At 39.5% G+C, this 11,457-nt stretch overlaps 1 protein-coding gene across 1 annotated transcript; it reads left to right on the forward strand.

The window, feature by feature from the left end:
• The first annotated feature begins 2,551 nt into the window (after nt 1-2,551).
• LOC143764903 (uncharacterized) lies at nt 2,552-5,899 on the forward strand. Its single transcript, XM_077251038.1, has 2 exons — nt 2,552-3,582; nt 5,769-5,899. Exons 1-2 carry the CDS (start codon nt 2,593-2,595, stop codon nt 5,850-5,852), a joined length of 1,074 nt encoding a protein of 357 aa, XP_077107153.1. The 5' UTR covers nt 2,552-2,592; the 3' UTR covers nt 5,853-5,899.
• The last annotated feature ends 5,558 nt before the right edge of the window (nt 5,900-11,457 follow it).

Here is an 11,457-nt window from a genome sequence, read left to right on the forward strand (position 1 = left end):
AGGCATACCTACAGGCCAGTTTTTGAGACTTAAAAGAATCTGTTCGGATGACCATTCCTTCGAGGATCAAGCCAAAGTCTTGAGGGAAAGATTTAGGGACAGGGGATATGGCAAAAAAATGATAAGAAACAGCTACCATCGGGCAAAACATACCCCGAGAAATGAATTGTTGTATAAAAATAAAATAAAAAGAGATCAGGATGGTGGTCAAATTAGACTCATTTCAACATACAATAGCCAGTGGGCAGAATTTAAAGAAATAATTAACAAACATTGGCCTATTTTGTTGTCGGATACCACCCTGAGAAGATGTCTGCCACCTTCCCCATTGATTACAGCCCGCAGATCAAAAAACCTAAAAGATCTATTGGTACACAGCTATTACGAACCCCCAACAAAGACAAGTAAAACGTGGTTGGAAACTAAAGGTTGCTTCCCATGTGGACACTGCAAAGGGTGTGCCAATATAGCTAAAAGTAAGGAATTTCTGAATGCAAATGGCAGTCGCACTTATACGATAAGACACTTTATTACGTGCTCCACAAAAGGAGTCGTGTATAGTGCACAATGCCCCTGTGGCAAATTATATATTGGATTGACGACCAGGGAATTGCGCATACGTGTCAGAGAACATGTGAGGGATATAGAAAAAGCAAAGGTATGTGAAGACCCAACTCAGCTCAAAACCATACCTCGGCACTTCCATAAATACCATAATAATGACTCCAGCCTCCTTAAAGTGAAGGGCATAGATATAGTACAAATGGGCCCGAGAGGCGGAGATCTGGCCAAAACTTTGGCCAAACTTGAATGTAAGTGGATCTTTAGATTAGGTACAGTAGCTCCGGAGGGACTTAATGAAAGCTTTGGCTTTAGTGCTTTCCTCTAATCCACCTTATATATTTATATATATATATTTATTGTCTGGTTCTTGTACATTGTTTTTAGGGGTTGAGGGTGTTTTTAAATATATTAATTCTAATTTTCTCAGTTTTTTTGTAGAATAGAATTTGCTCTATTTAATTGTGAAGAATATGTCTACATAATTGTTCGTGACACCGTCTACAGGATGTGACCAATATGGAGAACATAGATCGACTAAAGCTAAAGGGAATCCTGCAAGGACGTCTATATTCATGATGTAGATGTGATTTCATTATCACAGACTGTTTCGTTATATAATCATTACACTGACTGTAATATATATATAGTTAATTTATAGTTGTTTTAATAATGATATCGGTGGGTAATTAGTCTCCTAGGGGTTAGTATTGTTTTTATAATATTGATCACTGTACACACGATCTGTGGATTATTTATATAAATGATTTTTTCACTTATTTATAATAATGAATTTGTCACCAACTAACGTACTATGTAGTAATTAGCACTATTGTCACTTTATAAATACTGATTTAAGTAATTGGTACAGGTAGTTTTTTGCAATATAATCTTTCACTATTATTTATGAGTATAATTAGTGTGTTACTTGATTTTTATATTATATAATTAGTATATTAATTTATTAAAATATTTCACTGTTTTTAGATTCTAATTATCCCACTAATAACTACCTTATAATTGATTATGTGTATATTATTATTATTACTAGTTATACTGCTGGTAATTACAACGACAGGATTTGTGAGATTTTATGGATTATAGACTGTTAGCTTGTACGATGCTTCGTAGTCCCTAATCCTGTTCTCGGTGGTGGTCATGTGGTGCGCGCTGGATAGGGTCCTGTCGGCCGCAGACTCGGAAACCCTCGGTCTTCAGAATCAGCTGATGGGCACGTGAGCTATGATAGCTCTAGCTTGCGTCATCGGCTGCTCGCCTGACCGAGGGAGATGAGTCATGAAGTAGCGGCGGGGAAACGTCACAGCGCGCCGTTATATTATGACAACTAGCGATCACATGGAGCTTAAGCAGACTTATTATTGGTTGCAGGGTACTATAATAGATTCCATCTCCCTCTTCCCCGACACGCCCCCTGAAGAAGTTGTGGCACGAAACGCGCGTCGGGGTAAGAGGGACTGGGCACTCTTCACACAGCCGTGTAAGTACGATACCAGCGTATCTTATCAGTGACATTAGATATTGAAATCCACAGCACATAGCAAACCCATATGATTATTGTATGGGTTAGTTACACTACTATGATGTGGACTGTGGTAACTTGAATATCTATATAATGAGCTAAAGCACTAGATACAGTTTCCCCTATCTATAAGATGCTATCTAGCACTGGTGATATTGGAGGGAACTTGTAAACACTGCATGTGCAGTTCATTTAGATTTTTGTCTTTACGTACCTGCTGTGGTTGATTTAGTAGCCTGTCGGTCCCTTACACTTTGAGATACTTTTTTGATATAATATTTGGTTGTAATTGATTTTTTAAATATATTTAATAAAAAGATTGAATTTTTTATATAGTTAAAAGTGTGTTTTCTGTTTCATTGCTCATGAGAGCTATTCATGATACGGATGGAATTCGATATTGTTATTAGCATACTTATACTGGGGACCACTAATAGTTGATTATAAATTCTGCTTCTCTGTTTATGATAGACGGTCTATAAATCTGCAAGATGGATATGAAGGCTAGAGAAACACTCTGGCGTACCAAAGCAAGTGATATTTTTAAAACGAGTATCTCAGGTGTTTTTAATGACATTGTTTGTACACATAAAGACCTTATAAGACAATACAAAAATTTGTTGATCCGTAAAACTAAAATATGGTGGACTAAAACCTCTTTGGATAAATATGTTGAATTGAAAATAATACCGAGAGGTCTACGGGTTCAACTATTTCCAACATTTGATCTGAACAATGATGATCTGCTGAGGAAATGGATAGAGGCAGCCAATACTTGTTCGATAACCTTTATGCAAATCATTATTGAGCATAACAACTTGAGCTTGAAAAAACTTGATGAGGAAATCGATTCTCTATTGGCTACGATACAAAAGGAGATTCAAGGTGATGCATTAAGTCGCTGCCTACAAGATATCGAAAAAGAGCTAGAAAAATGTGAGAAAAACATTAGCGATGGCAAAAAGAGAAAATTTGCAAGGGATGTGGGAGATTTCGAAATGAAGAAAATATTTCGTTGGCAAAATGTAGATCGTAATTCTAAACTTCCCCCGGCTAGAAGTGAATCCATGAGCTCACTTGCTTCATCAGTGGGAGCACAAGGATCTGCGAGCGATAGAGAAATGCCTTCAAGGTCGGGACCAACTACCAGGTTTAGAAATCAAAAGAAGACATTTCAGACTTCTAAAAATTACAGGAGGGAAAGGGATGCGGATAGAGATAGAAACAAGGTAATCAATCTCTCTACACATATACTTACTACTCCACAGATAGAAGTATTGGAAAAGGGGCTGACATTTTCCCCATCCTGTTCCCTAGATCCATTTCTAGCCATCAAAGACATACATTTGTTTGCTCGAAAAATTATACTTAAAAAATTTCATCACAGAAATGTATTATTGGATGGCCCCAACATGGAGGAGGAGCAGGAAACATTGGATATTTTATTATCCCTGGCCGAAGAAAATGAGAATCCACCGGAGGTAGGTAACTTTCCTAATGAGTTGTTGAAAAAAACAAAAAAATTCCCGCCTTTAAATTCTTGTCCGGCGGTTGAATTCTTTACGAAAATGGTTTCGGGGGACATTGAAAAGCTCTCAACCAACAAACATAAGAGATCCAACCTAACTTTTAACCAAAAAAAAGCCCTTAAAGAAATTCAGGGATGGGATGATGTTGTAATTAAGGCGGCGGATAAGGGTGGCAACCTGGTGATATGGCCTAATGTACAATATGAGACACAAGCGTACAAATTGCTTAATGATATAAATTGCTATCGCAGGTTGCCGTCCAGTCCGCTCCCTACTTACCAGGCCGAATTAGTCGCCATTTTGGAGGAGGCAGTTTATGAGGGTACTATCCCTAAACGGTTGCTTGAAATAGTTAGCAAGTTGGAACCTAAACTGCCTACCTTCTACATTATTCCCAAGATCCATAAGGATTCAATCAATCCACCAGGAAGACCAATAGTGGCAGGGAATGACGGATTGTGTGAAATCATCTGTGACACTCTTGACTTTTACCTGAAGCCTTTGGTTACTAGCTTACCATCTTTTATTAGGGACACCACGTCTGCTTTACAAAGACTTGATAATATGTATCTGACCAATGATATGGTTATGGTAACAGCAGACGTGGAGTCCCTATATACATCTATTAGACATAAAGATGGGATAGCAGCGGCCACATGGTTCCTCAGGATGAGTAGCTTGGATGCACGGTTGGTGGACCTTTTGGTTGTTCTATTGGAGTTTATCCTTACCCACAATAGCTTCATATTTGATAAGAAAATATTTTTGCAGAAACAGGGTACTGCAATGGGGGCGTCCTGTGCGCCCTCATATGCAAACCTATTTCTAGGGGCCTGGGAAAGGGAAATCTTTTCCAGTAATCCTGTCTTGGGCACCGAAAACATACACCAATGGATACGATATATCGATGATATATGGTTCATTTGGGAGGGCCCAAGACAGGATCTGGATGCCCTTATGACCCGGCTCAATGCCAATGATAAAAATATAAGACTTACGTATAAAGTGGGACGGGAATTGGAATTCCTGGATATCCAAATAAGAACTACTACGAGTGGCAATTTGACCACGGAAGTTTACAGAAAACCAACATCGACCAACACTCTGTTGCATGCGACATCATCCCACCCAAGCTCCACAATAAGAGGCATACCTACAGGCCAGTTTTTGAGACTTAAAAGAATCTGTTCGGATGACCATTCCTTCGAGGATCAAGCCAAAGTCTTGAGGGAAAGATTTAGGGAGAGGGGATATGGCAAAAAAATGATAAGAAACAGCTACCATCGGGCAAAACATACCCCGAGAAATGAATTGTTGTATAAAAATAAAATAAAAAGAGATCAGGATGGTGGTCAAATTAGACTCATTTCAACATACAATAGCCAGTGGGCAGAATTTAAAGAAATAATTAACAAACATTGGCCTATTTTGTTGTCGGATACCACCCTGAGAAGATGTCTGCCACCTTCCCCATTGATTACAGCCCGCAGATCAAAAAACCTAAAAGATCTATTGGTACACAGCTATTACGAACCCCCAACAAAGACAAGTAAAACGTGGTTGGAAACTAAAGGTTGCTTCCCATGTGGACACTGCAAAGGGTGTGCCAATATAGCTAAAAGTAAGGAATTTCTGAATGCAAATGGCAGTCGCACTTATACGATAAGACACTTTATTACGTGCTCCACAAAAGGAGTCGTGTATAGTGCACAATGCCCCTGTGGCAAATTATATATTGGATTGACGACCAGGGAATTGCGCATACGTGTCAGAGAACATGTGAGGGATATAGAAAAAGCAAAGGTATGTGAAGACCCAACTCAGCTCAAAACCATACCTCGGCACTTCCATAAATACCATAATAATGACTCCAGCCTCCTTAAAGTGAAGGGCATAGATATAGTACAAATGGGCCCGAGAGGCGGAGATCTGGCCAAAACTTTGGCCAAACTTGAATGTAAGTGGATCTTTAGATTAGGTACAGTAGCTCCGGAGGGACTTAATGAAAGCTTTGGCTTTAGTGCTTTCCTCTAATCCACCTTATATATTTATATATATATATATTTATTGTCTGGTTCTTGTACATTGTTTTTAGGGGTTGAGGGTGTTTTTAAATATATTAATTCTAATTTTCTCAGTTTTTTTGTAGAATAGAATTTGCTCTATTTAATTGTGAAGAATATGTCTACTTAATTGTTCGTGACACCGTCTACAGGATGTGACCAATATGGACAACATAGATCGACTAAAGCTAAAGGGAATCCTGCAAGGACGTCTATATTCATGATGTAGATGTGATTTCATTATCACAGACTGTTTCGTTATATAATCATTACACTGACTGTAATATATATATAGTTAATTTATAGTTGTTTTAATAATTATATCGGTGGGTAATTAGTCTCCTAGGGGTTAGTATTGTTTTTATAATATTGGTCACTGTACACACGATCTGTGGATTATTTATATAAATGATTTTTTCACTTATTTATAATAATGAATTTGTCACCAACTAACGTACTATGTAGTAATTAGCACTATTGTCACTTTATAAATACTGATTTAAGTAATTGGTACAGGTAGTTTTTTGCAATATAATCTTTCACTATTATTTATGAGTATAATTAGTGTGTTACTTGATTTTTATATGATATAATTAGTATATTAATTTATTAAAATATTTCACTGTTTTTAGATTCTAATTATCCCACTAATAACTACCTTATAATTGATTATGTGTATATTATTATTATTACTAGTTATACTGCTGGTAATTACAACGACAGGATTTGTGAGATTTTATGGATTATAGACTGTTAGCTTGTACGATGCTTCGTAGTCCCTAATCCTGTTCTCGGTGGTGGTCATGTGGTGCGCGCTGGATAGGGTCCTGTCGGCCGCAGACTCGGAAACCCTCGGTCTTCAGAATCAGCTGATGGGCACGTGAGCTATGATAGCTCTAGCTTGCGTCATCGGCTGCTCGCCTGACCGAGGGAGATGAGTCATGAAGTAGCGGTGGGGAAACGTCACAGCGCGCCGTTATATTATGACAACTAGCGATCACATGGAGCTTAAGCAGACTTATTATTGGTTGCAGGGTACTATAATAGATTCCATCTCCCTCTTCCCCGACACGCCCCCTGAAGTTGTGGCACGAAACGCGCGTCGGGGTAAGAGGGACCGGGCACTCTTCACACAGCCGTGTAAGTACGATACCAGCGTATCTTATCAGTGACATTAGATATTGAAATCCACAGCACATAGCAAACCCATATGATTATTGTATGGGTTAGTTACACTACTATGATGTGGACTGTGGTAACTTGAATATCTATATAATGAGCTAAAGCACTAGATACAGTTTCCCCTATCTATAAGATGCTATCTAGCACTGGTGATATTGGAGGGAACTTGTAAACACTGCATGTGCAGTTCATTTAGATTTTTGTCTTTACGTACCTGCTGTGGTTGATTTAGTAGCCTGTCGGTCCCTTACACTTTGAGATACTTTTTTGATATAATATTTGGTTGTAATTGATTTTTTAAATATATTTAATAAAAAGATTGAATTTTTTATATAGTTAAAAGTGTGTTTTCTGTTTCATTGCTCATGAGAGCTATTCATGATACGGATGGAATTCGATATTGTTATTAGCATACTTATACTGGGGACCACTAATAGTTGATTATAGAGTTTGGTGATATCTAGTTCCCATTACTCCGTCAGCACCAGGTTCCCTAAAGGGTCTTGGTACTACCCTAACAGGGGCAAGTACAGCGCCATGTCTAGGTGTACCACAGGCTAGGCAATCATTTCTCCAGTCTGGATTTTGTTGTCCACAGTGCGGACATACCCATCCTCCTGGTCCGGCTAAACTTTGAGGTGGTGTTTGGAGAAAAGATGGGGCATGTGGGTTAAGGTATGGGGGTGGGGTGTTCTTATATTCCACATTTTGTTTTTCTCCATAGCCTGCGGGTCTAATACACCACTTTTTATTCTGTTGATTATATGTCCATCCCTCTTTTTCTGCTACCCTAGAGACATCAATCAACGCTTGGATCTGATCTATCCATTTCTTGTCTCTGATTATGCCTTTTTTTTTTTTTTCCTGAATTCCTTCCCATTTTTTTCTACTAAAGGCTTCTGCCTTAGTAACTCCAAACTTACTAAAAATCTTTCTCAGCCCCTTAGTGGCATCTTCACCACTTCTCTCCTTTATGATAGTATAGATATCTAATTCTTCTGGTTCCGACTTTGTTTGCTTATTCCCCATTTTCTTATCCTGAGCTTTTTTCTTTTCTTGCCCTAGGTGGCGTTTGGGTATAAGAATACCTCGTTACCTTCTTCCTAAGGAGCTAGGATGTTTAACGGCTTCTGCGTACCGTGTTGATGTAAGAAAATCCTGATTCCTACACCTATAGCAAACAACACAAATGCAACCAGACAGAGGATCAAAATACAACGTATCTTGTCCCAGGCTAATTTATCTGTCCTGGGCTCATACTATCATACACTTATCCGTCACCAGGTTTTCGTCAAAGACAGGATCAGAGATTGAACATAGGCGCGGAGGTCTCCCCGAAAGGACGCAACCACGTTGCCCAGTGGGACAGTCACTTCTTCTGTTTCAACACCCTGGGGGCTTATAGGGCTATTCCCAACTTCCACACACCTTCTATTCACATTCACTCTCATTCAATGCCGTACTCCGTGAGGTGGTCAATTCCTAAGTAGTTTAAGAACCCGAGCTATAGGTATCCTCCTCTACTAGAACTACCCGCTAAAGGACACGACACAGAAAATCTTACGGACAGTGCAGGGCAGATATAAGAGATCTAACAGTGTCTCTTACCTGGCCAGGTTTTTATTCATCTGCCGTCCATTATCCCAGATTCTCTTTTCGTTCGTATTCTGCCGGTGTTCTTGAAGGAGTACACAGACCTCGGGTCCCTGTTCAGGCGCCAGGAAATGTCGGGACCACACTCAGTCGGAGCAGCCTTTGGAAGTGGGGAATCACCAGAAATAATACACAAGACACGTCTCGTATAGTATATCACTGGGAAGCCTCTGAAGCACGCCTGCCTTCAAGGTGCTATCCCCTCTTTATATAGTTGTACAGGTAGTTTCAGTGGTTATACAAGTTTTGCTTGTTTAAACAAAGAGAGAAAAGAGAAGACAAAAAAAAACAGTTTCGGCTATGTGATAGTTTCACAACAAACAAAACAGTACAGTTTCGCCTAAGTGGCAGTTTCACAAACAAAAAATAGGATTTCACACTATAGCTAAAATGTCCTTGAATGGACAGGTCAATATTGATCACAAATTCTTTTTGGTTCATTGAGGTAACCATTTTTGTTCCGCTCTTCACAATTGTTACTGTTATTGTGTAACTTCCAAGCTTAGTGCCTTAAAGTGAACCCTCCAAGCACTGAGACAACATTGTTGCATATCCATTAAGTCTGTATACTTCCTGAGATTCTTTACAAATTATGTGGCAGGTAAGCATAGCTGGTAAACTTGCTTCAAGTTAACCTACCACTGTGCCATCCTCAAGCAGTCATGTTTGGATTCAAAGGCTAACATAAACTTTATTACAGGTTTATAGGGTTTCTAAACCAGACATCCCCTTTAAGGCCATTTTAAAGCTCTGCATGCCTGTTCATTATTGATGGTGACCACGAGTAAATGAGCGGTTAATACTACATTAATTAATTTGTATTATGACCTCAAAACCTTCTTCTGGATTAGCTGCCCTTCCCATCATGCTTTCCCCTAACTTTCTCTGGCATCTGCATGCATCCAATGCACCATTTATTAGAAAATAAAATAAAATGCAGTCAGAGTGGAAAGATTTGTTTCCCCAGGGTGAGAATGACCAGTCAGGAGTGAAGTGGGAATTTTCTTACACAATTTAAGATTAAACGCAGATCAGAATGGCTGTTGTGATCCTTTCAATGCCTGAGATGTGTCATGCCCCATTAATATTCTATTCAAAGTAAATAGTAATGGTACATGTAAATAATATAGGGTAATTAGTTATCGCTTTTTTGATTTTAAAAAAGTGAATAAAAGCCATTCTATTGTGACAAGGTGTACCCATCGGGATGGTCCTAACCTGCCTAGTATTAAAACCTTACCGTGTGTCATACGATGTTAATGTTACTAAAGGAAGAGCCGGAGAGGGGAAGCTATAAAGATGAAATGCCTAGCTCAAAAATGGTGGGCTACAACTCTTGTCTGTAGAAAGTGTAAGGCCGGCGTCACACTCGGCGTAAGACAATAGTCTGTATTTTACGGCCGTAATACTGCCGTAATACGGAGAAATGTTCCCAAAATAGTGATCCTTAGGCAGGGTGTGTCAGCGTATTTTGCGCATGGCATCCTCCGTATGTAATCCGTATGGCATCCGTACTGCGATATTTTCTCGCAGGCTTGCAAAACCGACATCTAATGGATTTATGTGCTCAAATGTTCTGGAAAACATATATACAGTATATATTGTATATGTCATTGAGACACATATATATATATATATAGTCTGTATTTATATTTACTACAGCGCGATATCTGTGAAAAGCCGGTAATTCAATTGCCGGCTTTTCATTTCTCCTTCCCAAATCCGACAGGATATGAGACATGGTTTACATACAGTAAACCATCTCATAATCCCAATTTTTTTGCATATTCCACACTACTAATGTTAGTAGTGTGTGTATGCAAAATTTGGGCGCTGTGGCTGCAAAAATAAAGGGTTAAATGGCGGAAAAAATTGGCGTGGGCTCCCGCGCAATTTTCTCCGCCAGAGTGGTAAAGCCAGTGACTGAGGGCAGATATTCAGATATTAATAGCCAGGAGAGGGTCCATGGTTATTGGCCCCCCCGTGGCTACAAACATCTGCCCCCAGCCACCCCAGAAAAGGCACATCTGGAAGATGCGTCTATTCTGGCACTTGACCACTCTCTTCCCATTCCCGTGTAGCGGTGGGATATGGGGTAATGAAGGGTTAATGCCACCTTGCTATTGTAAGGTGACATTAAGCCAGATTAATAATGGAGAGGCGTCAATTATGACACCTATCCATTATTAATCCAATTGTTTGAAAGGGTTAAAAAACACACACACACACACACACACACACACACACATGATTTAAAAGTATTTTAATGAAATAAACACAGCAGTTGTTTTAATATTTTATTGCTCTCTCAATCCATTTGCAGACCCTCGCTTGGCAAAACAATAAACCCACAATATACATACCTTCTGCTGACCCGTCACGTCCCACGAGGTAATCCATCTGAAGGGGTTAAAATAATTTACAAGCAGGAGCCCTGCAAATGCAGCTGTGCTCATGCTTGTAATTCCCCGGCGAATGAAGGAAATGTAGGTCATTGACCTACATTTCCTTCAGTCGCGGTGATGCGCCCCCTGGTGGATGTCCTCATATGACCTGGAGCGTGGGAAAAAGTTCCCAGGCTGCAGTTCATGAGAACATCCAGCAGGGGCGCATCACCGCGACTGAAGGAAATGTAGGTTAATGACCTACATTTCCTTCATTCGCCGGGGAATTACAAGCACGAGCACAGCTGCATTTGCAGGGCTCCTGCTTGTAAATTATTTTAACCCCTTCAGATGGATTACCTCGTGGGACGTGACGGGTCAGCAGAAGGTATGTATATTGTGGGTTTATTGTTTTGCCAAGCGAGGGTCTGCAAATGGATTGAGAGAGCAATAAAATATTAAAACAACCGCTGTGTTTATTTCATTAAAATACTTTTAAATCATGTGTGTGTGTGTTTTTTAACCATTTCATACAATTGGATTAA

The sequence above is a fragment of the Ranitomeya variabilis genome, chromosome 1 (genome assembly GCF_051348905.1).
Source record: "Ranitomeya variabilis isolate aRanVar5 chromosome 1, aRanVar5.hap1, whole genome shotgun sequence".
Taxonomy (NCBI): domain Eukaryota; kingdom Metazoa; phylum Chordata; class Amphibia; order Anura; family Dendrobatidae; genus Ranitomeya; species Ranitomeya variabilis.

Coding starts and splice junctions, on each gene's coding strand:
- LOC143764903 (XM_077251038.1), top strand. CDS start 2,593: ATGGATATGAAGGCTAGAGAAACACTCTGGCGTACCAAAGCAAGTGAT. Junction 3,583..5,768: donor AAAATGAGAATCCACCGGAG/GTAGGTAACTTT, acceptor TAATTTTCTCAG/TTTTTTTGTAGAATAGAATT.